General features: G+C 37.4%; 1 protein-coding gene across 2 annotated transcripts in view; it reads right to left on the bottom strand.

Moving 5' to 3' along the window:
• LOC131160257 (protein TOPLESS-RELATED PROTEIN 2-like) overlaps window positions 1-24,790 on the bottom strand; it is a 43,492-nt gene that overhangs the window by 17,164 nt on the left and 1,538 nt on the right. For both annotated transcript variants that reach the window (XM_058115710.1, XM_058115712.1), the window contains exons 4-21: window positions 24,568-24,726; window positions 24,021-24,198; window positions 23,813-23,939; window positions 23,612-23,721; window positions 23,359-23,497; window positions 23,120-23,229; window positions 22,930-22,999; window positions 22,776-22,849; window positions 22,599-22,694; window positions 22,437-22,532; window positions 22,156-22,283; window positions 21,305-21,539; window positions 21,045-21,212; window positions 17,275-17,382; window positions 17,049-17,195; window positions 5,686-5,796; window positions 5,407-5,589; window positions 1,558-1,686 (exon numbers count right to left, since the gene is read on the bottom strand). In XM_058115710.1, coding sequence (XP_057971693.1) covers window positions 1,558-1,686; window positions 5,407-5,589; window positions 5,686-5,796; window positions 17,049-17,195; window positions 17,275-17,382; window positions 21,045-21,212; window positions 21,305-21,539; window positions 22,156-22,283; window positions 22,437-22,532; window positions 22,599-22,694; window positions 22,776-22,849; window positions 22,930-22,999; window positions 23,120-23,229; window positions 23,359-23,497; window positions 23,612-23,721; window positions 23,813-23,939; window positions 24,021-24,198; window positions 24,568-24,726 — 2,368 coding nt within the window. The remainder of the gene's footprint in view (window positions 1-1,557; window positions 1,687-5,406; window positions 5,590-5,685; window positions 5,797-17,048; window positions 17,196-17,274; window positions 17,383-21,044; window positions 21,213-21,304; window positions 21,540-22,155; window positions 22,284-22,436; window positions 22,533-22,598; window positions 22,695-22,775; window positions 22,850-22,929; window positions 23,000-23,119; window positions 23,230-23,358; window positions 23,498-23,611; window positions 23,722-23,812; window positions 23,940-24,020; window positions 24,199-24,567; window positions 24,727-24,790) is intronic.

Genomic DNA, 24,790 nt, shown 5'->3' with positions numbered 1-24,790 from the left:
TTTTAGCATTTTTGGGAAAAGTTGGGTTTGTCCGGGTTCAGTGGAGGATATATTAGCTGTTTCTTTTTCAGCATTTCAGTGGTGTAAAGACAGATCTTCCCTTGGGGATGTGCATTGTATGCTGTATCGTCGGTTGTTTGTATGGAAAGGAAAACTCGAATTTTCAAGGGAAAAAAGTTTCTTGATCTTTGGTTTGGGATAAGATTTATCATTTCACTTCATTATCAGCTGGCTGCTGCTGTTTCAAGAGATTGGCTTTTTCAGGCAGCATGATTGGTTTGCTGTTTATTATTCTCCAGCCTTGTACATCATTTCCTTTTTAATACTATACTTATTTTTCAATAAAAAGAAAAATAAAATAAAATAAAAACTTAGACCCTTGATTCTCAAAAATGGGAAATCACCATTGCCATTGCCCATTCAATTCTTTAGTATATAATTAAAAAATGATCAAAATTCTCCCATATCTGTAAAAATTTAGAAAAATGTCAATGAAAGAGATCCAATCAACTCGTACAGATAACGCTTATGATAGCATTAAATTTATTATTAAAAAAAAATTACACAATGATGTTTGTTAGATTACCATGTTACCTAAAAGCTCAAGCTATTAAGTTGTGGTCTAACAATGTATATCAAGCTTTAACACTCCCCCACACATGCAGCCCAATACATGGAAAGACAAACACACGATAAATAACACCCATGATAGGGAACACAATAATATTTTTTTAAACACACACAATAAACGTGGGCAAGAAGACTAGAACCCAGACCTCCTGGTAACCAGCTCTGATACCATGTTAGATTACCACTTTACCTAAAAGCTTAAGTTATTAGGTTGTGGGCTAACAATGTATATCAAGCTTTAACAATGTCAAATGATTCTAAAGCTAATCGAGAATGGTATAATTGTACAAACAGGCAACCGTACACTAGCATCAAGAGTATCAGCTTCAGATCTTCCCCAAAATCTACAGAACCAAATGACTATAATGAATTATCATATACCCTCACAAGAAAAATATGCAAGATTATCATTCTCTTGACACAATAAATAAAACCTAGACAATTTTACCTCTAGAATTGGTAGAATAGATTTATAATGTGCCAATCAGAGCATTCAAGCTATTGTGAATCAAATGCTGGGTAATTAAGGGGGAAAATCTCCAGAAAATGAGTAAATCTGAGTTGGAGATATAGAGAAGGATAGGTGGTAATATAAGAAAAGATTTCTTAAAAAAAGGTGAAAGTATAGGGGGTAGCACCTATTGAAATGACATTGTAGAAAATTAGCTAAGATAGTTTGAAGTTGGAGGTCACTGTTCGAACAAAGGAAGATCAAGAACAATATGGGTTATGGCACAAAAAAAGGAATAACACAATTTACCAAAAAGGAAAGGCTGGACTTGAGTTAGATGAGAAAAAAGATTCAAGTAGTCAATGTTCAACAGTTGGAATAATGCCTAGGTTGTGGTAACAAAGGAATGTGATTCGAGCCCATTTAACTTGAATAATAAATTTTGTAAGACTATGCAGCCAGGACAGATACATCACCTCATCTACTCTGACATTGTATATCTGAATTGTAGAATCATCCATTCCAATGGCAATAATATTATTGTCTTGAGGATGAAATGCCAAAAAAGTTGCTGCAGGAGGTGGGGCCATAAATGTTGTCATGACCTGAGAAAATAGCAATGAGGTCAGTTCAGTTGTACAGAATAGCCGTGACAAATTACTCGCACACCAGGAAAGCAAAAATATAACGGGGAACGAGGGGAGAAAACTTCAAAAATTCAGAGTGGGGCTTCCATTGGAGGAGCATTCAGAAAATGAATGCTCCACCATAAGTCATTTCCTTCTTGTCAACACGTGCAGCTCCGAAGATCAGACACTCAACGGATGGCGACATAAATATATGAGAAGGATTAGGGTTTACCTATCCTTTTAACTTCAATGGAATCACCAGTACCTTTTATTTTACCTAGGTGATTTAATTAACTACCATTTATGAAACCCTATGTCAAAACTAGGACACACAACTAGTAGAGTTTGGTCTGTGAAACTAAGTCAGCTCTGGAACTACAGCTAAATGCATGGTTTAAAACCCAGTCCAGTGACCGACCCGATGAAGACACCAGTTCAATCAGATCACTCAGACTGGTGGGTCAAACCAGTGGTTGAACTGGTGATGTAAGCAACACATTATAATATATTTATTTATATATTTATATAATCTAGTAACACTGCATTTTCAATTGCATGATGTCGTGAGTCATGAAAAGGAGAAGCTAGATAGGAACTAGAAAAGAGCTTACAAATGTTACCAAAGCAATGGGCACAGTCCATTCTGTTGGGAGAGCTCATCATGCTCCACCCCTTTTGATCATCTCTCCAACATGAATGTCTCCTCTTCTCTTTTTTTTTTCTTTCCAACCCTGTTCCCTTTGATGTGTATCTCCCTTGCTAGGTTTTTCTGAACATAGCTCTTCTTAAGCTTTTTGTTTAGATGTAGGTTTCTTCACTACAAACATGTGTCCCTCTAACTCCACCCACAGCCCCCTTAAGTAGGCCATGCTGCAATAATTCCCAAGATCTCCCCCCTCATTAGTCTCTAATTTTATCAATATGTTCCCACGATTATCAGCAAAAAATTAACTCTTCCCGCAATCTTCTCCCCTGGCCTTAATAAACAGTTGACTTTACATGGGGCAATGAACCTAGACAAAGCTCACTGGGTGGACATACCTAGACAAGACCATAGCCCCAGTTTACCTAAACTATCAAAATAGGCTGAGTTCACATTTCAAGGCAAACAAAGGTAGGCCAGTCCCTCAAAATACTGGATCCTGGAGTTGGCCCAAACAAAAATATGCCCTCACGCTTCTTGTTGGAAGCCTACTGGCCTCAAGATTCCAACCACAGACAACTTAATATCCAAGAGCATTTTAAAATCTGTCAACAATATTCTCATACATTGCTCCACCAGATCTTTGTGGGAGCTGGTCTATGCCTAGTTTCGCATAAATTGGGGGCAAGAAGGATCAGGGTTTGATGAACTAAATACTTGCCATTGAAAGAGTAGTGAAATGAAGGGAGACCTTTGTAATAGAGTTCCCCTTGAAGAGACGCCATTAATTGAAACTATTCAGTGGGGCAGGGAAAGAAGCGCAATAAGTCACTTTAGTAATTAGACAATTAACTGTTTTGTCTTTTAGGATTTTTTTTAGATTATTTAAATCATGGAGTCTTAGGGATTTTAAATGCAAGGATTTAGTCATATTTTCGTATTTCTTAGTTTCCTATAAATAATCATGACGGAAAAGGGTTTAGGAAGGCTGGAGATTAATGAATATATTTTCTGTATCCCTCTCTCCTCCTTCCTCCTCTCTTTCTTCGCGGCCAATCTCCGTCAGTTGGTATCAGAGCCAAACAACCTGCTCCCTCCCTCTCCTTGCCACCTTTCTCTCTCCCCCCCTCCCCCCTCATATGGATAACAGCAAAAGACTTGTCTATCTCACCAACCATAAAGAGAAGGGGGAAAAAAAACAACATCAACAACTTTAGAGCCTCAGTCAGAGATCTGTAGGTTACCAGTCGCTGGTTATTGCCACTCATTGTCAACTTCTCTACCCCCCACAGCCACCAGTCAGGCATCTCCACCACAAGATTTCCCCACTGCTCATTTTCAGTCAATCTGGGCACTGTTGCTCTGTTGATGAGTCCTCAACCTAATCTCAGTCGCTAATAACAGCTCCTTCACTTCCAATCTCACCACAGGACGCTGATCACCTGCCACACATCACCCTGTCAACTGTCTCAAGCTCATTGCTGCCACAATGACCACCTTCGCCACCCATCGAGCTCTTCTCAGTTGATGCCTCTGCCTCAGAAAGGTTAGGGTTGAGACCTAACTAACAGCCAACATATGGCTGCCCTCCCTCTCATTTGAAGACACAGCTACACCTGCTTTAATTCCAAACAGAGCCATCCTTTCAACCCAGTCCAATGGACCTGCCCAAATCATTTGAACCAGATTGGGTTGAACCAAACCGGTCCATCCTAGTTCAACCAGATTTTCATTGCTTTCTTACGTTTTCCTTTCCATTTTAGAGAGAGATGCCATTTGTCTTTTTTAAATATACATAAAAAAAAAAATAAAGGAATTGTGACCAAGCATAATACCAAAATTTCTTCCAAGATTAAGTCTCTGAACTTCTGATTTTTATGGTGGCGATTTTCATGGTGGCGGTCCTCCAGATAAATTTGAAGATTAGACAAATTCATTGGAAGATGAATCTCGCTAAATCTATACCCAAGGGCATTGCTCGCATTTGGTAGCTCATGCAGTAAGAATATTCCAAATGCTCCTTACTTTCAACCATCCCAAAAACAAGAAACCTCTCATTAACTTGAGCAACTCGCACAAGAACTAAGATGCACAAGATAAGTAGGAACAGAGGATCAAGAAGCTAGCTCCCCTCCAAGCATCAGATCTCCTAGGCTTTTAGTCCCTTTCTCCACAGCCAGATTCCAAAAGGGGATGACTCCAAGGTACCATCTTAGCGGAACACCTAAACATAAAAAGGGCCAACTATGAACAACAAACCCTGCCATGTCAGCAAACTAGAAAAAAACACGCTACTTTGTCCCAGACACCTTGTAACACCTGCAGCTAAGTAAGCATGTTCACAAAAAAATGTTATGGTCAAATATAAATAGAAACATATAATCAGCATATGTAAGCCAGAGGGAAACAATGACATACCCATAACCCAACCTAAGACCCTCCACCACACCTCTCTCAACGCAATAACAAAGCGTCTCAAAAATTCACCACAATGTTAAAAAGAAAGGGAGATAACGAGTCACTCTGATGAACACCTCTTAAGCCACTAAACCAGGCTCACCATTTATCTAACTGTAAAAGCAGCTAAAGGCATCCTATACCTAAACCCCTTCATCTAACACCCTATCAATGAATCTCCATCAAGACAGTCTTAAGCTTTGTCAGAGTCAAGCTTAAACAGAAATCCTTTCCTATTTGTTTGCTTAACCTCTTCCACACAGACCACAACTTCATTGGCCACTAAGGCAGCATCCAAGCCATTATAAAAGCATGCTGAGATCTAGTAACTGCCTCTTGAATAGGGCATAACGAAAATTATTTACTAACAACCACATCAAAAATTAGTTAGATAAGATCATATCAAAGTTAGCTAGATAAGATTATTACAAACTCATAAAACATATGGGCCTCGAGACAAGAATTCCGAAAATTACTTTAAATGTAAGCCCTCACATCAATAACCACAAAGTGACCAAGGTTAATTTGGTTTCTGCATTTACCCAAAAAAAAAAATAGTTGAAGTCATGAAGCAAGAGAAACAGTAGATAGCAGACCTTAAATGTCATCATGTTGAATAGAGAGACCTTTCCACCAGAGCCAGACATAATGTAAGAATCATTTTTAGATAAAGCAATGCAAGCAGCAGGCTCTTCAGATGAAGTAATGCCAGTTACATCATTAGACATGGGGTTCCCAGTGGTTGAATGCCATAACTGTGGCACAGCATATGCAGTAGACTGAAAAGCAGGATTCATAATTCCATTAGAAATCTATAACTACAAAGAATAACATCAAAAAAAGTGAATAAAAAAAAGACACGACAAAAACAAAACCTTCCCCGTTGGATTCCTCTCGCTGCGCTGCCATTTCCAAAGCTTGTGAATGGCGGTAGAGGCCAGGGACAGTAGACCTATGCCAGAGTTGGTGTAGATCAAACGTAAAATCTGCAATTCATGATTATTATGCTTCATTGGTCAAATGGGAACAAATTAAAAATAAAAAATAAAAAACAGAAGAAATAAGTTTTTAAAATGAAACAAGAGATGTCATACATTAACACATTCTTATGGTCTAAACAATTCTCCAAAGAGCTACCAGCATCAAGAGAACAAATTCTTGATTGGCATAAGCAGGAGAATATTTTCATGATCCTAATACTAAGACATCTAAGTGAATATGCACAAAATATAGATTTGAAACACCAGGACTCAGGGATACAATAGATTAGTACACCACCGCCACCACCCCCTCCCCCCTCCTGCCAAACCCCCCCGCCCCAACCAAAAAAAAAGAGGAGAATGCTATTTTCCAGCATTCCAAAGGCCATTTTCACTGCCAGGGTGTTCTGGGCCAAAACACATCAAGGCTTTTCTTAGAAATGCTCAAGGCGCAGCAGGTGCACGCTTCTTTCTATGCTTAAAGCCAAGAGAAAAAAGTGTACCTTTGATGCCTCACATAAAAAGACTCCCAAATAATGGAACGCACATCATTCTTTCATTCAAGATCAAAAAGGCAACAGACAAATGGCAATGGCTCGCTATCTCTCTCCCCACCCCTCTCTCTCTCTCTCTCTCTCTCTCACACACACACACACACACATACACAAAAAAAAAACCCTTTGTGTGAGGTGACTCATTGCATTCTAAGCACAATCAGCATTTTCTATTAAATTCTCTCTAGGATGATGCGCATGAGAAGCACTACAGAGAGATTCAGAGAAGGGGGGCTGAACTGCTGAAATTTGAGTTATGAGAGAGGCTGTAGGACCTTCCAGATCCTCTCAAGCAACATGTTTTACTTCTAACTGGTTGGGAAGATAACCTATTAGTAGTAACTTTGTTTCCTTGGACAGGCACGTGGATGTGCTTAGCAATTTATGGGCCAAGATATCTGGAATTATGTGAATTTTAAGTGTAGTGATTTCGTAATTCATTTAATAAAAATTTTATGATTTATAATTACTGTATATTAGTAAATAAAAATAAAAATTCCCAAAATGCTTACGCATCAATTCCTTGAGGCATAAGCACCACCTCATCCAGGAAAAAATGCCTTGCTTTGTGCCTTCACCTTTTAAAACCCTTCTATTTTCCAGTAAGCATCACACATTATTCCTATTTTTTTCCTGTCCCTAATGAAAAGAATTTTATGTTAGCACACCATCCCCAACCCCAACCCCCTCAAAAAGTTTTAAAACTGTCACACACAGTCACACCACCTCCTTCGTGGCCCCACAAGTCTAAAAGACTCCTTGAACACCATTCAACAGCAATCCAAGACATTTACAAGGGCTCTCTATCTCTCTCAAAAAAATCCTCGTTGACCAACTGTTGGAGGAACAAACACCCAGCACAATTTTAGTTCCTATTCAACTAAGCAAAATATGGAGCCTTTGTACACTTACAAGACTTGGGGAACAACAAAGTAATTATAAAAATAAAAATAAACATGAATAGTACTTTCCTAAATAATAGAGGCCTGAGTCACAAAGATATTGACAAACTTAAATTACAACAACAACAACAAACCTTAAGTCCCACTAGAAGGGGTCCGCTACATGAATTCTTTTCTCCCAATCCACCCGATCAAGGGCATTTCCTCCAATAGCTTAAGATCTTTTAAGTCCTTCCTCACTATCTCATTCCACCCAACCAACTGAAAATACAATAAATACATAAAAGTAATTTTCATGCTTGCATACTGCATCAATCTCCCAAGCAGAAAGAAAGAGCCCAATCTTAAGTTGAAGCAGACATGCTTGCTCGCTAAATCTACCCTTATCATCCTCATACCCATATATTTAACTCGATCCACAATATGATCTTCACAAGAGCTCTATCCAGTCTAAACTTCCCTATTTTCAGTAAGCTCCACAACATTGATAACTTTTTCATAGGATGATTCTGGTAAGAATAACGTTCTTGACAGCAGTGTAGCACTTAATCAGAAAATTCTCAACCCTTTTGGAATCAAGTGGCCTGGGTTACAGCAGTCGTAACTCAATCTAAGCTGTTATTTTCTTGCAAACGCTCTTTCAGTACTTGCTCTTCTTCTCAGAGTCCTAGTGAAGACAGCACCGTAGTCAACTAACCTAAATTCGTAAGACTGCAAATCAATTTGTTGTTCATTGCCAAGTCCCCAAATGTCCTAATTTGTATGATGCTGCTCAACTTCCTTCAAAAGAATATCTAGCAACCAACTTATGAAACTCAAGTGTACATGCCAAGATATTTTTGTCATGTTGAGCCAATGCACACGGCTTGAGAGTATTGAGATAAATTTCTCCTTCATGAGATGCCTTATAAAATCAATTATTGGAGCTTGCCTATGAAATCCTCACTGGTCAACTAGTCTATGCTACCAAGTCCACGCGAGGACTTCAAAACTAACTGCCATGCCAACCTTATCTTCCGATTTAACACCTCAATGGGTGATGATATTTTTTATCTGGCTAAATTAATCAAATTACATCTCTATCTCTGCATCCCCTTTGCCTGCAAACTAGGTAAACCTATATCAATGCCAAGATCCAAGAGGCTTGCAAGGTAACTGCTGTTTATCACGGAGATGAACAGCTGTTGGGATACTAGACGTGTCCACAATTCCAAATTGATTTCTATTGAAATTACTAGTTTTCAAGATAATGCAAGCCATAAGTCTCAAAGAGCATCAAACTCAAGTCAAATTAATCAAACTTAGACTCTAGTTGATTTTGGAAAAACAACCAGAGAATTGAGAGAGGCAACCTTGGAGCTTAATTCATTCATATGCTTTTCCGTTCCTCCTTTCCTCTCAAACATTTGACCCAATTTTTGAGAAATGGGATCAAATTGATTCTTTGTCGCCATTGTTTCTCAATTTCATTCAAGAAATCCTAAAATTCATATTGTAAATATCAATATCTTTCACAAATAAGTAAGTTGTCCAATCTGACCCAATTTCCGGCACACAATAATTCAATTTATCACAGAAGAAGCCCAAATACTCAGTCATCATCAGCTGGAAAATGAATTTTCTTAGAGAGTCAATTTATTTCAAATAGATCAAATTGTCACAGAATTGGTAAATTTTCTTGAATATAGAGCCAATTTATTGCAAGTAGAATCAATTTTTTTTAGACTTGACCTGCGCTGGAATGGTTTGGTTGCTGAGCTTGGGTTAGGCATCAAGTACGATGGACCTGACTGATGTGGGTAGATCAAAGCTTAGAATGGGATGGGTGGTTTGTGTTTAGGATCTGAGTTATGTAAAATCTTCTGATGAGGATTGGATTAAATTGAATTGGTATCATCAAATACAACAATTGACCAAGTACATTACCTTTACTTTCATTTTTTTTTTTTTTTTTTTTGACAATAAAAGAATAATTTCATTAATAGAATAAGAATATACAGCTAGGAGAATAAGACATCTCCTTAATAAAGTCTGGAAAATCCAGAAGAAAAGCACAAAGAAACAACCTAAAGACTAAAAAACATAACAGAAAAACCAGCACAAACTAACACTCCAACACATGACGCCAATTGGGCTGAATATCAGAAAAGCTCACCCCCATAAAATTCCCTTGTCCCACACACTAAAGATAAGTCAAATAATATATCTTTTCCCAAACCAACAACTGAGACAACTTCTTCTCTAGAAAAATGCGTGCATTACACTCCATCCACAAGCCCAAAAAGACTGCAAAAAAAAAAAAAACACACACACATTTCCAAAGCGTTGCCCTTCGCTTTTTCCTGCCAAAGCCAGCAAAAGACACTGTCAAAAAATCCTCCACCGTCTTGGAACCATGGTCTTAAATTTCCACGAAATTGTCGAAATTTCTTATTTCCGTCCCCCTCGAAATCAAAATGGCAGTCGATTTCCATCTTGCATAATTTCTGTCGAAATCTCAACGAACCATCCGAAATTTATCGAAACCTCGAAATTTTAACTACACAATGAAATTTCGTCGAAATTAACTACACAATGAAATTTCATCGAAATTCAAACAAGAGATTCAAGAGTGAAGTGAAATTTCTCTTTTAATTTATTTTATTGAAACAAAAGGTTACCACAAGTGCTTTTGAAATTATATGAAAAAATAAACTTATAGTAATATTTTATTTAACCATTCATGTCTAAATTATCAATAGTTGTATGATAAATAATATTTAAATGAATTATGAATTTCATTTGCATTAACTGAATCTGTTTAATGTACATTATCTTACAAACATGTTTGATACAAATACTATTTTAAAACTTTTCCACCCTATACAAAATATAGATGTATTTAATTTATAATATATTAGTCTTAAAACTTATATTATTATATTTGTTAACCATTTCTAAAGTTTCACAAAGAATTCCATGTTTTACTACTAGTTTTCGTTATTTTTTCAAATCGAAATCGAAATCGAAATTGACATCAAAATCGAAATTTCCATCGAAATTTCTGTACTTTTGGAGCTTCGAAATTTGAATCGAAATCAAAATTTAAGACCTTGCTTGGAACTCATCCAACATTCACCTAAAATACCAAATAACTTATTCCAAACCCTCCAAGCATAGTCACAATGAATGAACAAATGCGATGATGATTCTGAACAATTAGAGCAAAGAACATATGTCTGGAGATATAGCCTGCAAAGGTTGGTCTCCTAACCTGCAGCAAGTTGTTGGTATTTATTCTATCAAAAGCAACCAACCAGTTAAAAGCCTTAATATTAAAGGGGACTTTGGCCTTCCAAATGGAACTATAGAGAGAAAAATATAAATTAGACCTATTCAAAAAATCACAAAAAGATTTGCACAAGTAAAGCCCAAAGGATCCAAAAACCCACCTATCCTCCTCTAAAGGAAAACGACAGTTATTTAACAGGACCAGCAAAGAGGATAGCTATACCATCTCCTTATCATTTAATGATCAACGGAAGTGGAAATCTCAAGAAGGCAAAGGATCACCTGGATCGACAACAAAAAAAAAAAAATTGACCCACCCCGCCTTGAGCTCAAGAGAAAAAGGCGTGGAAAAGAGGTGGACAAAACTACATTCCCCAACCAAGGATCTTCCCAAAAACGGATATAACTACCTCTTCCCACCAAGAATTTATTATAGGAAATGAAGGAGGGATAACTCTCTTAGATAGCTTTCCACAGACTATTCGAAAAACTTCTAAAAATCTCAAATTAATATCCCACCCATTGTTGTCTGATCCATACTTACTATTAACAACCAAATGCAACAGAGAATAATTCTCTAGCAGAAACAGCCAAATTTATTTAGCCAAAAAAGTTGTGTTTTTAGGCACCAGATTTCCAACACCCAAACCACCCTCCTTTTTAGACCTACCCACCATAACCAACTTACCAAACGATCCCTAAAAACCCCTACCCCAACCACAAGAAATCCCTCATTATCTTCTCAATCTTATTAGCAACCCCAGCTGGAATCTTGAAAATCAAAAGAAAATATAAAGGGATACTAGAAAGACAGGCCTGGATAAACATAATTTTACCTTTACATTCATTTTTCAAGGGCATTTTTAGTTGGGCAATATCATTTTGATTCTGGGTATTTTTTTAGGGAAGTACTATTTGAGTTTATTTCAGTTTCTTAAATTTCTTTCTTTTTTCTCCTAGTGCAGTGAGTCCATAAAAGAGACTATGAATTAACTTTATGTCGACTTGGGGGGTTGATATGGTGTTTAGTCATTTGGACCTCCATCACCAATGCAAATGAAGAATCCCAATCACATACAAAATCAACATTTTAAGGTTGAATAATCTTACAAAACTAAAGAGAAGAAGTAATTTTAAAAGTCAAATAGCTGATGCAATGACTGCTCTCTCTTTCAATACTCTCTGCCAAAGCAAAAGGAAACTTGCCAAGGCAAAGAAATTGTCAATTCAGTCTCTCCATCTGACAGTTCCCTAGTTTCCTTATCCTACATATTCACTCTTGCTCCTAAACATATCTTGTTTTTTTTTTTAAAGTAAAAAAAGAACTCGAATTGAGAAAAGAAGATAAACATACTACAACCTAGAGGGAGCGAAGAAGGATCAAAATTGCAATGGAAAGGGATTGAAAAGGGGGTTTCTTGGTTAATTTCTATTTTTGCTTTGTTGTTTTATCTTTATTTTTATTGTATTTCCTTTTTTATTTTTTTTTATTTTCTGTTTTATTTTTTGGGGCAGATTGCTCGTCCACTATCATTGTAACTTCTGTTTCTCAATCTAATACACTTTCTTTTATTATCAAAAAATGATTAGAACGTAGAGGAAAAGAAGCCGTCAAAAGAGAGAGAAAAACTAACAAAAAACAAATGAGAAAAACCCCTTTCAAATTGTTTGCGTCATAATTAACAGATCAATGCAAATTTGTTAGTCCATGCTGGGTTTTCTTACCTTTCTTTTTCCACCATCCCATTGAAATTTTTTTTTTTTTTTGGATAGAAAAATAAATTCATTGGATAAAGAAAGAATGTACAATCAGGACAGAAGGCATCTCCTTAATGGAATCTGGGAATCCCCAGAAAAACAAAATGAAAAAAGAAAACACAAAAGATGCAGCAAACTCAAATCAGCACACCCTTAGAAAAGACTTCCAAGTCTGCTGAACATCTGTCAAACACATCCCCTTAAAATTTCCATTGCCCACGCACCTCAAAGAAGCCATAGAAAGCACTTTCTCCCACACCAACCAATATGCAATCTTCTTTCCTAAAAAAATATAAATTACATTCCTTCCACAAGCCCCATAGTACTGCAAATAAAGCACAATTCCATAAAGCAATACTTCCTCCTTCTAAACCCCCCCAAAAAATTTTGCCAAGAACTCCTCCACAGTTCCCGAACAAACCCAGCATTCTCCAAAATAATTAAATCACTTATTCCAAACCTTCCATGCAAAATCGCGATGCAAGAAAATATAAGAAATAGATTCTGAACAATCAAAACAAAGCACACATATATCAGGGTAGAGAGCCTTTAAAGGTATCCTTATCTGCAGCAAGTCATTAGTACTTATTCTATCAAGCACAACCAACCAAAGAAAAGCTTTGATATTATGGGGGATTTTGACCTTCCATATTACTTTGTAGAGAGGAAAGGAATGATTCATACAAACCAAGAAATCAAAGAAAGATTTACACAAAAAAAAAAACACCCGAGGAATCCAACAATCAAGATCGACTATCATCCTTGAAAGACATCCTACATTTGTTCAACATAACCAACAAAGAAGATAATTCAATAGTTTCCCTATCATTCAAGGCTCTCCTAAAATGAAAATCCCAGGAAGGTAGAGGACCACCCAAATCTACAATAAAAGAAGAAATGGGATCATTTTGGCCTAAGCTCAAACAAAATAAGCGAGGAAAAGAGGTGGCCAAAACAACATTCCTCAAGTATATATCTTTCCAAATATGAATGTTGCAACCCTTATCCATCACAAATTTGGTGTGGGGAATAAAAAGAGGGTAAATCCAGGAGATAGCTTTTCACTGGCTCTCCAAAGAACATCTAGAACCTAAATTAGTATCCCACTCGTTCCCATCAAGTCCAAATTTACTTTTGATAACTTTATGCCACAAGGAGGAAACCTCTAACAGGAACCACCATAGCCGTTTCGCCAAAAGAGCTGTATTCTTAGACACCAAATTTCCAAGACCCAAACCACCCTCTCTGTTAGTCCTACACATCACTTCCCAATTCACTAAGTGATCCTTAAACCCCCTACCCTTGACCACAAAAAATCGCTCATAATTCTCTCATACTTGCGACTCCCGTTGGAATTTTAAAAATAAACAAAAAATACAATGGTATACTAGAAAGACAAACCTAAATTAGAGTAATCCTCTCACCTAGAGAGAAAAGGACTCCTTTCCACCCGTCTAACCGCTTGGACAATCTCTCCAGCACCGGATCCCAAAAACTAGCTACTCTAGGATTGCACCCAAAAGAATCCTCAAATAGGACATCAGCCACCCTAACTCAGCACATCCAACTTCCAAAGTTAATTCCCTAACACTCTCTACAAGCACATTAATTGCCGCAATACCACTCTTTCCCATATTAATCTTCAACCTTGATACCCTTTCAAAAATTCAAAGAAGCCCCACTATATTTAGAACAAGACTTATGGTCCTCCAAAAAAAAGATAGTATCATCTGCAAACTTAAGGTGTGACAGCATAATCTCCTCCCTGCCCACTTTAAAATCTATCACTAAACCTATATCCACTGCCCTATCATCCAACCTACTCAAAGCATCCGCCACTAACACAAACAAAAATGAAGAAAGAAGATCCATTTGTCTTATCCCCCTCATGGCCCTAAACCAAGATCTAAGCTCACCATTCACTATCACCGCAAAATTCACGTTAGACATACAGCCTTTAATCCATTTACGCCATTTCTATAAAAGTCATTAAAAACCTTCATAAGGTCATTCCTCACCACCATCCAATAATCTTTATAAAAAGCAAAATTAAAACCATATGGCCCAAGAGCTTTATCCCTCTCCATCCAAAAAACCATAGACGTAACTTCCTCTGCCTCAAAAGGTCTCTCTAACTAGGCTATTTTATCAACAAGCAAAGGATCCCACTCTAATCCTTCTACCATTGATCTACTCTCATCCTCCTCAAAATACAAATTATAATAAAAATATGTGATCCCCAAAGCAATTCTATTAGAATACGAGATAATAACCCCCATGTCCACCTCCATCTCCCTAATCAAATTCTTCCTCATTTCTCCATTAGACATCCTATGAAAAAACATAGAATTACAATCTCCATCACTAACCCAGTTAAACTTTGTCTTTTGCCTCCAGCTTCTCATTTCCTTAAAGCTCAGCTCTTCCAATTTATTTTTCAAAGAAATCCTTTTAGCCTATTTTTCACTTGAAAGGGTCACTCCATCTTCCTTTCTACAAAACTCTTCAAAATCTCCTAGAATAGTAGGCTTTTTAACCATAATATCTCCAAAAGCCTCCCTATTCCGTACTTTTAGTTTTTCTTTCAACCTCTTCAACTTCTTCATAAATCCAAACCGCTCCCAACCCCTTTCCTCATCCTCACTCCACAAATCTTTAACCACGGATTGAAAAGAGCCATGGTCTAACCACATATCTCAAACCTAAAGGGTTAGGGGACCAAGGCACTTTCCTAGATTCCAATAGTACAGGAAAATGATTAGACATGGGTCTCGATAATAGTACTTGCGATAGATTAGGAAACTGCTCCTCCCAGTTATTAGAAAACAAGAACCTATCAATTTTACTAGCCACCTCCCTAGCCCCACCCACTAAGCACGTAAAATTGGTGTTACCCAAGGGAAGATCCCTCAACCCACACTCCCTAATAACCAAATCAAATTTCTACGTAGAAGCTTTAACACTACTGTCCCCCTTCTTTTCCTGCAGGAACCTAACTACATAAAAATCACCACCCACAATCCACCTCACCAAGCAAAAACCAAAAACAAAACAAAGCTCAACCCAAAAAATACTTAAGAACGACCTAGAAGGACTGTACACAGGAAATGCACCATTAACCCCTATATCTAATTTCAAGAAGGATCTAAAGAGAGAAAAAACTCACTAAACTATCCACTCTAGTAATAGACCGAGTATCCGGCAACACTAGGATGTCACCCACCGCAGCTCGAGAGGATACAAAAACCTAATCCTTTCGGTCCTTCTGATATTGTTTTAAATCAGGAGGCTAAGCTTGACTTAGTAGACGAGGAGGTAGTTAGAGAGATTGGAGATCCCATCATTGAAAAATTCAAAAAAAGGTTGGCAGGATGGAAAAGGAATTTTTGTCAAAAGGGGGCAAACCCACCTTCATTAAAAGCACCTTAACAGATCTTTCTGTTTACTTCATATTCCTCCTACCTCTCCCAACATATGTTGCCAAGAGACTTGAGGGAATTCAAAGGAGGTTCCTTTGGGGGCACTTGGGGTGGAATTCAAATTCCACCTCATCAAATGGGGTAAGGTGAAACAGCCCATCCATTCAAGAGGCTTGGGTTTGAAGTCCCTCAACTTTTCCAACAAAACCTACTTGGGAAATGGTTATGGAGATTCATGATTGAGAAGGAAAACCTTCAGTAGGGAATCATCATCACGAAATACGGGCCGGATCATAATTGATTGGACTTCATAGGCTAACAAAGGACCGCGTAGTGTATGAGTGTGGAATTCATCAGGAAAGGATAGGATGATCTACTTTCTTGTATTAGATTCCATGCGAGCAACGGGGACAACATTAATGTGTCGCATGGTTAGGAGGCTCTTAGTATGTTGTTTCCAGTCATTTATAACATGGCACGCAAGAAAATGCCGACATCAGCCAGCACGTCCAAACCTCAGATCAGGGGTTGTTTTAGAATATCTCCTTCCTTACAAATGTGGAAGATTGGGAACTACACCAAATCACAGACTTCTACAGCTATCTTTACACCTTCCAGCATCAAAACAGCACAAATCATCCAGCTTGGACCTTAGATAAGAAGGTGTCTTCACCATTAGATCCTTTTACAGAGAACTCTATCCTTCGGAGTCCAACAATAAAAGTTTTACTTGAAGTCAAATTTAGAAGACAGCTGCCCCCGACAAAAGCTGCCTTCCTTGCTTAGGAGGCAACTCAAGGTAAGATCCTGACTTTGAATAACTTGCAAAGAAAGAGGCTATCCATCGCTAACAGATGCCCCTTTTCATGGCCAATGCTGAATTAATTGAGCATATCCTCCTTCATTGCCCTTGGACTAGGAACCTGAGGAATTTGGCTCTGAACTTGATCAGACAATGGTGGCTCACGGACTCACAGCCTTGGAGAGGGATTTGGGCAACAAAAGGGAAGAAAAAGGCTTTTTCACTCATTCCCCTCGCAATTTTCTGCTGTGCTTGGAAAGAGAAAATAGGAGTTTTCAGTAACCCAACCTCAATGCTTCAGAAAAGCAAGAGAAGTGATTAAAGGCAGTAACTAGCTGGCGCAGTGCAAATGTTGTTTATGACTTTAATGTAATCTTTCATCTTTGCGACACCCTTCAAGGTGATTAATTTGTTGTAATTCGGGCTCACATCCCCTTGATGCCTTTTCAATAAATTCCCTTTATTTATCAAAAAAAAAGTCATATTGCAGCATGCAGCCTAATCAATTGATTTTTCCATGATATTGGCATTCTTCATTACTAAAACCACCTACCTTGCCTGCTACTATGGTGTCCGGCAATCGTAAAGCTTTAAGTTGAGATGGATCGACAATATCTGGAATTTTCCAGCTCTTAATCTTGTCTACATCATTTGAAATCCTTGGCTTAATATCAACAAGCCTGCTGCCATCCATACTAGCCTGCAGTAACAATAAAGGAAAGCTTTTGAACCTTGGTAGCTCTAGAAATTACAGAGCAAGGACAAAAAGCTAAACTTACAAGGTTGCTAAAGGAACCAGCAGGTGGGATTCTATCTGAACGCTCGAGAGCAGGAGCAACAGGAGCGGCAAGATTTCCAACAGGACCCAATGCATTAACAATCAATGGCTGCAAAAGTGTTGTGCAGAAGAGATTAGTACAAGAAAACCAAACACATGTAGAATATATAAGGAAATGATATCACAGTAGGATCAAAAAAATTAGAAGAAAAGAGCACGTACGTAAGCATCATAGGAATATCTATACCATACAAAATTTTATTTTCTAATTTGGTATGGCAATCAGGCTCACAAAAGCATCAAACAAAAAATCACTCTATCACCAGGTTCATCTCAACTGTGTTCATTTAAACTGAATTAAGTCTTCTGATGCAAGTTCAGGTAACTAAACATTTTTTACTCCCCCCCCCCCCCCCTCTTCCGCTCCCCCCTCTCACTAGAAAAGGAGGACTTGTCCAGGTCAAGACTTTGTCCCAAAATGGATAGCCAGGGCTGTTAAGCAGGGTTCTGCACCTTTAAAGGTTACAGTTGCTTAGGCTTTACCCACATCAACACCTTTATTCAGTCAAGCTGACTTATTGGCCCTCTGATTTCCCTCCTGCCAATCTTACCCTCAGAGTTATCAGTTATCACACTATAGTTGAACAGAGCTCATGAACTCTACGGCAGTGGAAATTTTAGTTAGAGATGGGCAGATCATTCCAACATCTTTCATTAATATTACATTATTAACCCCCTTAAAAAGAATTTAGACACATTTAAAGGCCTGTTGAAATTGGAAAACATGACGGAAGAAGTGCATCATCCCATTTTAAATTTATAACCTCCTAAATCAATCTATCTGGTGTTCCTCTAGGCCCTAAGAGAAATTATCTTCTACCAAATTTTAGTGTAAGAATATAAGTTGAAGTATTTTATAAGATGTTCAAAATATTTTTTCCCTATTGCTTACATTAATTATTAAAACCCAAATTTCTTTCCAGCTCTCAAAATACAATTTGCTATAACTTTTCTCAGGATTGAACAATTCAATACACTCTTTTAGGACAAACCACAATAATATCACAATAAATTGTAATAAGGCATATGAAAACCATCAATAATAAAAGAATATATATTAAGAGAGGAAAAGGGATTACAGCCTAAAAGAGGACAAACAATCCTCAAAAGAAAATAAAACCTAATCGACAATTCAAATAAGAAATCTGCTCTTTAAACCCTTTCTGTTGTAATTCACCAAGCAATTCAAATGTGCTAATTCATGCTGCCCCTTCTTCAACTTCTTTTTACCCCCATCCAATCAAATTCCATAACCTCCAGTATCAGAAAGCCACAACACACAGCACAAAACACACAAGTACTTCAAGCATTGTTCCTTAAATTTTTTTCGATTGTCCCAGCAGAACCAATTCACTGATCCACATTGCAAGCATAAACACTCATATTTCCTTCCTCTACCAGTAGACTTGCCCCCTCATTGTCAGTGGTCCTTTGGATACACACGCCCTTCCTATAGATTTTTGTGACCCCACCCACCACCAAAAAACTATTGCTGACGCCATCTTCCTGATCAAGCTCTCGTCCTGACAGCGGCAGCCCTCCAGTACTAAATGTACAGGAGCATCAGGAAATCCCAACATGAACTGTATCACTCTTGTCCTTCGTCAGAATCTGCCCCACTGGATTTACCCTGTCATTCACTTTGTGCTGCAATATGGAAGTGCCAATTTCCCTTTCTGCAATATGGACGTGGCATGTACCCTGTTCTGAAAAAGCATAAAGCTGGCTCCTCCTGCCCCAAATAAGAAACTGTTCCCAGGCTATACAACCCCTTCCTGAAATCCATCTTGTGCTGATAACCTTGATTACGTGCGTTAGAGATTTGAACCAGAAAAGGAGGCCAAGTTAACTCTAGCCTAAGAGCATATCATTGCATTTCTTACCCCAAAAGCATTGATAAGATGAATCATGAAATATTTCTTTTTTCTTTTTCTCCGTAAAGACTGAGTGATAAAATAGCTTTAGCATTTAAATAAAACTACATTTTGAAAAACAAGTTCATTCTACATTTTATGTAATTTTTTCTTCAATAAATCTTTTATTTTATTTTTGTTTATAGCAGAGTACATAAGTTCGTTAGTTTTTTTCCCAATTTAAGACATTGAATGAAAAATTTAAGAGTGAATAATTTAAGAGGGATAGAGTATCTTCAAAATATTTAAAAAGAAAAATTAGTAAATTGAAGTATAAAATCAATGTCACAAATATATTTAAAAGTAAAAATCATCTCAAATATTATTCATATTTTTAATAAATAAGATGCAAAAGTAGAATTGTTAAATACAAAAAAATTATGCTTAACTCAATAATACATTACACATAAAATAGTAAATAAAATGAAAGAAAACTATGAAAGTATGAACATCATAATTTTTTTTATTAAAAGCCTTGGTCCCTTCTCACAAAATTCAGGATCCACCATTAGTTGGATGTAGTGTTTTCTCAGCTATGAATCATGTGTACATAAATATATCAATATTGACAGATAGCAACCTAGTAAGAAGACATGCACCCATGTGACGGCAGGAAAATCAAGTATTAAGTGACATCTGTCCTTTCATGCAATTGCCAGTGTAATCTATCGCTCTGTGCAAGGATAGCTGGAATCCATAATAATAATCAGCAAGCTAACTCCACTTTTTATTTTCACCATCATAATGCTATTTTCAAAGGATGTTCATCATTTGCAATAAAGCTAAGCAGGAAGTTCATCATGTGCAATAAAAGCAGTGGTTGAAATTTTCTCCAAGCCTCAACTGTACTAAACGCCAGTGTCTGACTTTTTCTAGACAAAGTATCTTCTCAGGTTACATAAACATACCTCAACAAACCAAAAACAGGAAAACAAAGTTCAGAAGATTTGTGTTCGGATATGAAATTTAGTTGATGACATATGTGTGATTCTTTCTTTTCAATTTTACTTCATCACACAACAAAGTAACTTTTTCTAAATAAAGATGGTTGATGTGACTGAGGGGATACGAAAGAGCAAGGGTTTTGGAAATCTAAGGACTATTAGATGATTTTGAATCTAATCTCAGTTGCATCGCCATAAAGCTGCAAGAGTGACTCCAAAATTTCACCAAATCAAGTGGGCATGCCGGCATTGTACACCTCGAATCATGAAGAACTATGAATGGAGGATATTCCTACTTAAAGAACATTATAACCACAGTGACATGCTGGAACTAATTAAAACTAACTTTGATAACCTGGTAAAAAATATATCAAAAATAGAATTTGAAATTCACAAAAAAGTTAACCTTAAGAGTAGTTTCAAGTTACAGTTACACAAGCCAACAGACCTCTGAGTTTGCAGTCCCCGACAATCACGCTACTTTTGGGAGCATGGATTTTGGACCTTGGATTTGGATTTCGGTGGATTTGAAAATTTTTCAATACAATTTTATATTACATCTCATCTAAATACAATACAACTCCAAATCCAAGGCCTCTCCAAACATAGGGTCAGTTTGCCTTTCTATTCCCCTAGTGACCAGAGGTCTCAAATTTGCTTTTGAAGGGCAAATATAATCACCATACCTTATGACTGTAGAAGTTACAAATTGAAAAACTACCACATGAATGTTAATACTTTTATCTCCCGAAGAAAATTGAACTAACACAAAGAAAGGTCAAGAGACTTGCGATGGGTGTTATAGTTTTAACTCCAACAGGAAACAAATACAGAAGACCGGAGCATGGAACTACCTTAGAATTTATGGGTTCAGAAGGGCCTCGATTTCCCTCCATATTCCTGCTCTCCAACATCTTTATCAATCGGAGGCCATCATTGTTGGCTAGAATCTTAACTCCACAATCACTTGTTGTGACTGCCAATAATGACCCTTCCTTGTTGAATCTCAATCTAGGACTTGCCTGCAAAAAATACACTTGTAAGAAGAAGAATCAGATGTCACACAATTCTTCAATTTTAAATCTATCAGCACAACAAAATTAGCAATACTAACAGGCAATCCGCCATCTGCATCACTAGCTGTCAACATGTTGGTATTGTCCATGTCCCAAAACTTAATTTGAAATTCATCACCAGCAGCTAAGAAGCGGTTCCTTGTTGTGTCAAACTGGACAACACCTAGAGGACACTTTCTGAAGCCAGAATATGTTCGTTTAATAGCTCCTTCACTCTCATTCCACTCAACTAGATGAGAATCACCTTCTTTACTTGTTCCGCATGAGAAAAGCCTAAAGGCAAAATTGAACATCTTTTCTGATCAAGCAATTGAACATATTTATTGGGGGAGATTAAACATTAGTGGCATAAAAAGCACACTGCACCATCTAAAATAGGTAAATGTCATAACAGAAGATGTTGAGGGACAGATACAAATCCCATAAGACAAAACCACTGGAAACAAGCAAAAATGACACCCTAAGGGCTACAAGGCTATTAAGAGATATTAGCAACCATGCATTCCAAGGATCTAATCAGCCCGAAACAAAAACAAAAACAAAAACAAAAAAAAACAAAAAACTAAATAATCATGCAACTAAATACATACTAGATATTTCAATACAACAACAACCACAAGCTTCAAGTCCCCCTAAGTGAGGTCTACAACATGAATTCTTTTTTTTTCCCAATTCACCCAATCAAGAGCATTTTCTTATACTAGATTAAGGCTATTAAATCTTTTCTCACTACCTCATACCAAGTTATTTTAGGGCTATCCCTACCCTTTTCATGCCAGAAACAATAACTAACTCACTCTTCCTCACAGGTGTTGAACTAGCCACTAGGCCTTCGATTCAAACACTCAAACAACATTCCATTACCATCACCAGGCCAAGTAAGCCTTACCTCATACCATCTGCACTATATGCCATCACAGTGCACCAAAGTCCAGGGGCATCATAGTCCACTCTAGATCCCAAACAATCATACAGCCAAGCTTTAATCTTCCCATCCGTGGCAGTGGAGAAAATAAACTGCACATAATGAGAATGACCTATATAAAATGAAATTTGGGAATCCTATTCTACCATCAATTGTTAAGTAATAAAATGCTGCTTGAACAAGAGTTCAACGTGCAAAACTACTATAACAGCTAGTCTGGCAAACAAATTCTCCAGCAGAATTACCTGGATATTTTCTTTGTAGTGAGGACAGATTGAATATACAGGAGCTTCATGGCCTTCAAATATATACAGTCTGCGACCTGTCATAGCATCCCATACCTGTTGCACAATGGACTCTAATGAGTAAACTCCATTTTAATCTAACCAAGCACTCACAGCTGATACCTTGATTGTCTTGTCATCACCACACGTGACAATACACGGTTGTTTATTGGGATGAGCAAAGGCAATGTCATTAACACCACCAATATGGGCATCAATCTACAGAAATGAGACAGGCAGTCAATAAGCTGTGCCATGCATTGCCAACAGAGAACATAACATCCAGAGAACAGGGCAAACCTCCAAATGCTCTCTTAGTTCTCCAGTTGGACTATAAGTGTAAGTCTGAACAATATGCTTTGAAAAAGCAACACCTAAAAGATGCAAATCACAACTAAGCATAGCAATAACAAGATAAATATAATTAAACACTCAGCCATGATGCTGCTAATACCAAGTATCTGTCCATCCGGGCCCCAAATGCATCGATTAACTGATATTGCAGCATCTTTCAAAAATGATGCCTGCAAATATGAAATAAATTATAAAATGATAATACCAAGTATACCAAACTTCAATATCATTGTTACAACAGTTAATATAAAAATCTACAGAACTTCCCTTGAAGTTGTAACAAGTAATACCTGCAATGGCTTTGAACAAGCTGAGATATCCCAAACTTTAAAAGGTTTATGTACCAACCTTTCCCTGCATCCAACTTCCCAGAGGCTAATTTCACCAACATTGGTCCCAACTACAAGAAAAAAGTTCAAAGTTCAGTCAAGAAAAGGAAAAGTAAAACTAAAATTCTTAAAATGTAAGTCAAAGATATCAGTAGACTTTCAAAATCCAAGTGATATAAAAAAGAAATCATTTTACCAACCCAGAAGAAGGTTTTGCTGCTGTGGATGGAAGTCCATAGTCATGACGTTAGATCCTTGGTTAAGGGTCCTCACAACACCTTTAGGAAGGTCATCTTGTGAATAGACATTGGGAGCATGTGTCACACCAGAAAAGGACACCTAAAAATAGGCATTTGCAGTTTTTTTGCAATACATGTAATAATCAAACCACGAGGCATCAATGAAAATCAATATTTATAAATCATGCAGAAGATGTTGTCTTTTCATCCACACCTCATCAGATTGGCCAGTGCGAACACGCTTTATCAAGTGCTCAGGTTCAGGTGGTTGATACTCTAGTCCAGCAATGCTTGCAGGGGTCCTTTGGTGTTTTAAGAATGCAGCTGCGTGCATTAGAAAATAATTAAGACAATTAAGTAATTCACCCGACCTTCTACACAGTTACAAAGACACCAAAAAAATGGAACAGCCTACCTGCATGAGAAGGCTGCAAAAGATTGGCAGGCCCTGCTGCCACGGCAGGATGAGGTAAAGAGGGACCAGCGCCCGACATCCACCCTGCCATGGCACCAGGAGATGGGGAAATAACTGGTTGAAATGGCTGCACAATAAGGTCAATAGACGTATTGTTTCAGGTCACTACAAACTTTTCCAAGCACATCAATAGCTGCAAATTACTTACACCATGAGCACCGATAGGAGGAAAAACCCCAGCTTTGGGAATGGGCCCCAGGAGAGGGCTGTTTGTGGGAGGGGGAGGACGAGCTCCATTAGAAGCGGTGCAAGTATGATCAGTAAAAAGTGTTTTGATGTCAGGGTTTGGACGAGGATTCTTGCAGAGCTGATGCTGCCAATTGAGACTGAAATTTTCAAATAATAAAAGAATAATTAAAATAACTGTTCTTGAAATGATGAGCTAAATCAACTTGGAATCCAATTTCAACAGAATAAACACATACATTTTAACCATGGATCGCAAAGGAGATTATCAAAGTACCAAACACAAAATGTTGATAACCAACTATATATAACATGTGACAGCAACATATCTTTGACATGAGGAGCTAAACCAACCAGGACAAGGAGTCGAATGTCAACATATATATATATAGCAACATTTATTTAACATGTATTTCTTTTTCTTTTTTTTTTGCAGAATAAAGAACAATGACAGCTCAAGTGTGAAAAAAAGAATAAAAATTCAAAACAAAAAAAAGATTTGGAATAACCTTTGGTTTATTAATGTCCGTAGTCGTGAGCTTTTAAACGGTGGAAATGTAAGTTTATCACGGAACAGTGGATTTGCTTCAATAAGCTTTTTAAGTTCCACAAGCATAATATTCCGAGCTGATTTTGTGTCCCCATACTTGGACAGCTGGTCATTCTGCCTGATGAATGAAACAGACAGCAGACTAAATCAGGACTAATAATAAAATAGACCATAACTGTTAT

Source organism: Malania oleifera, chromosome 7, assembly GCF_029873635.1.
Source record: "Malania oleifera isolate guangnan ecotype guangnan chromosome 7, ASM2987363v1, whole genome shotgun sequence".
Taxonomy (NCBI): domain Eukaryota; kingdom Viridiplantae; phylum Streptophyta; class Magnoliopsida; order Santalales; family Ximeniaceae; genus Malania; species Malania oleifera.
Note: the sequence above shows the minus strand (reverse complement) of the source record. Positions and strands in the feature narration are given on the sequence as shown.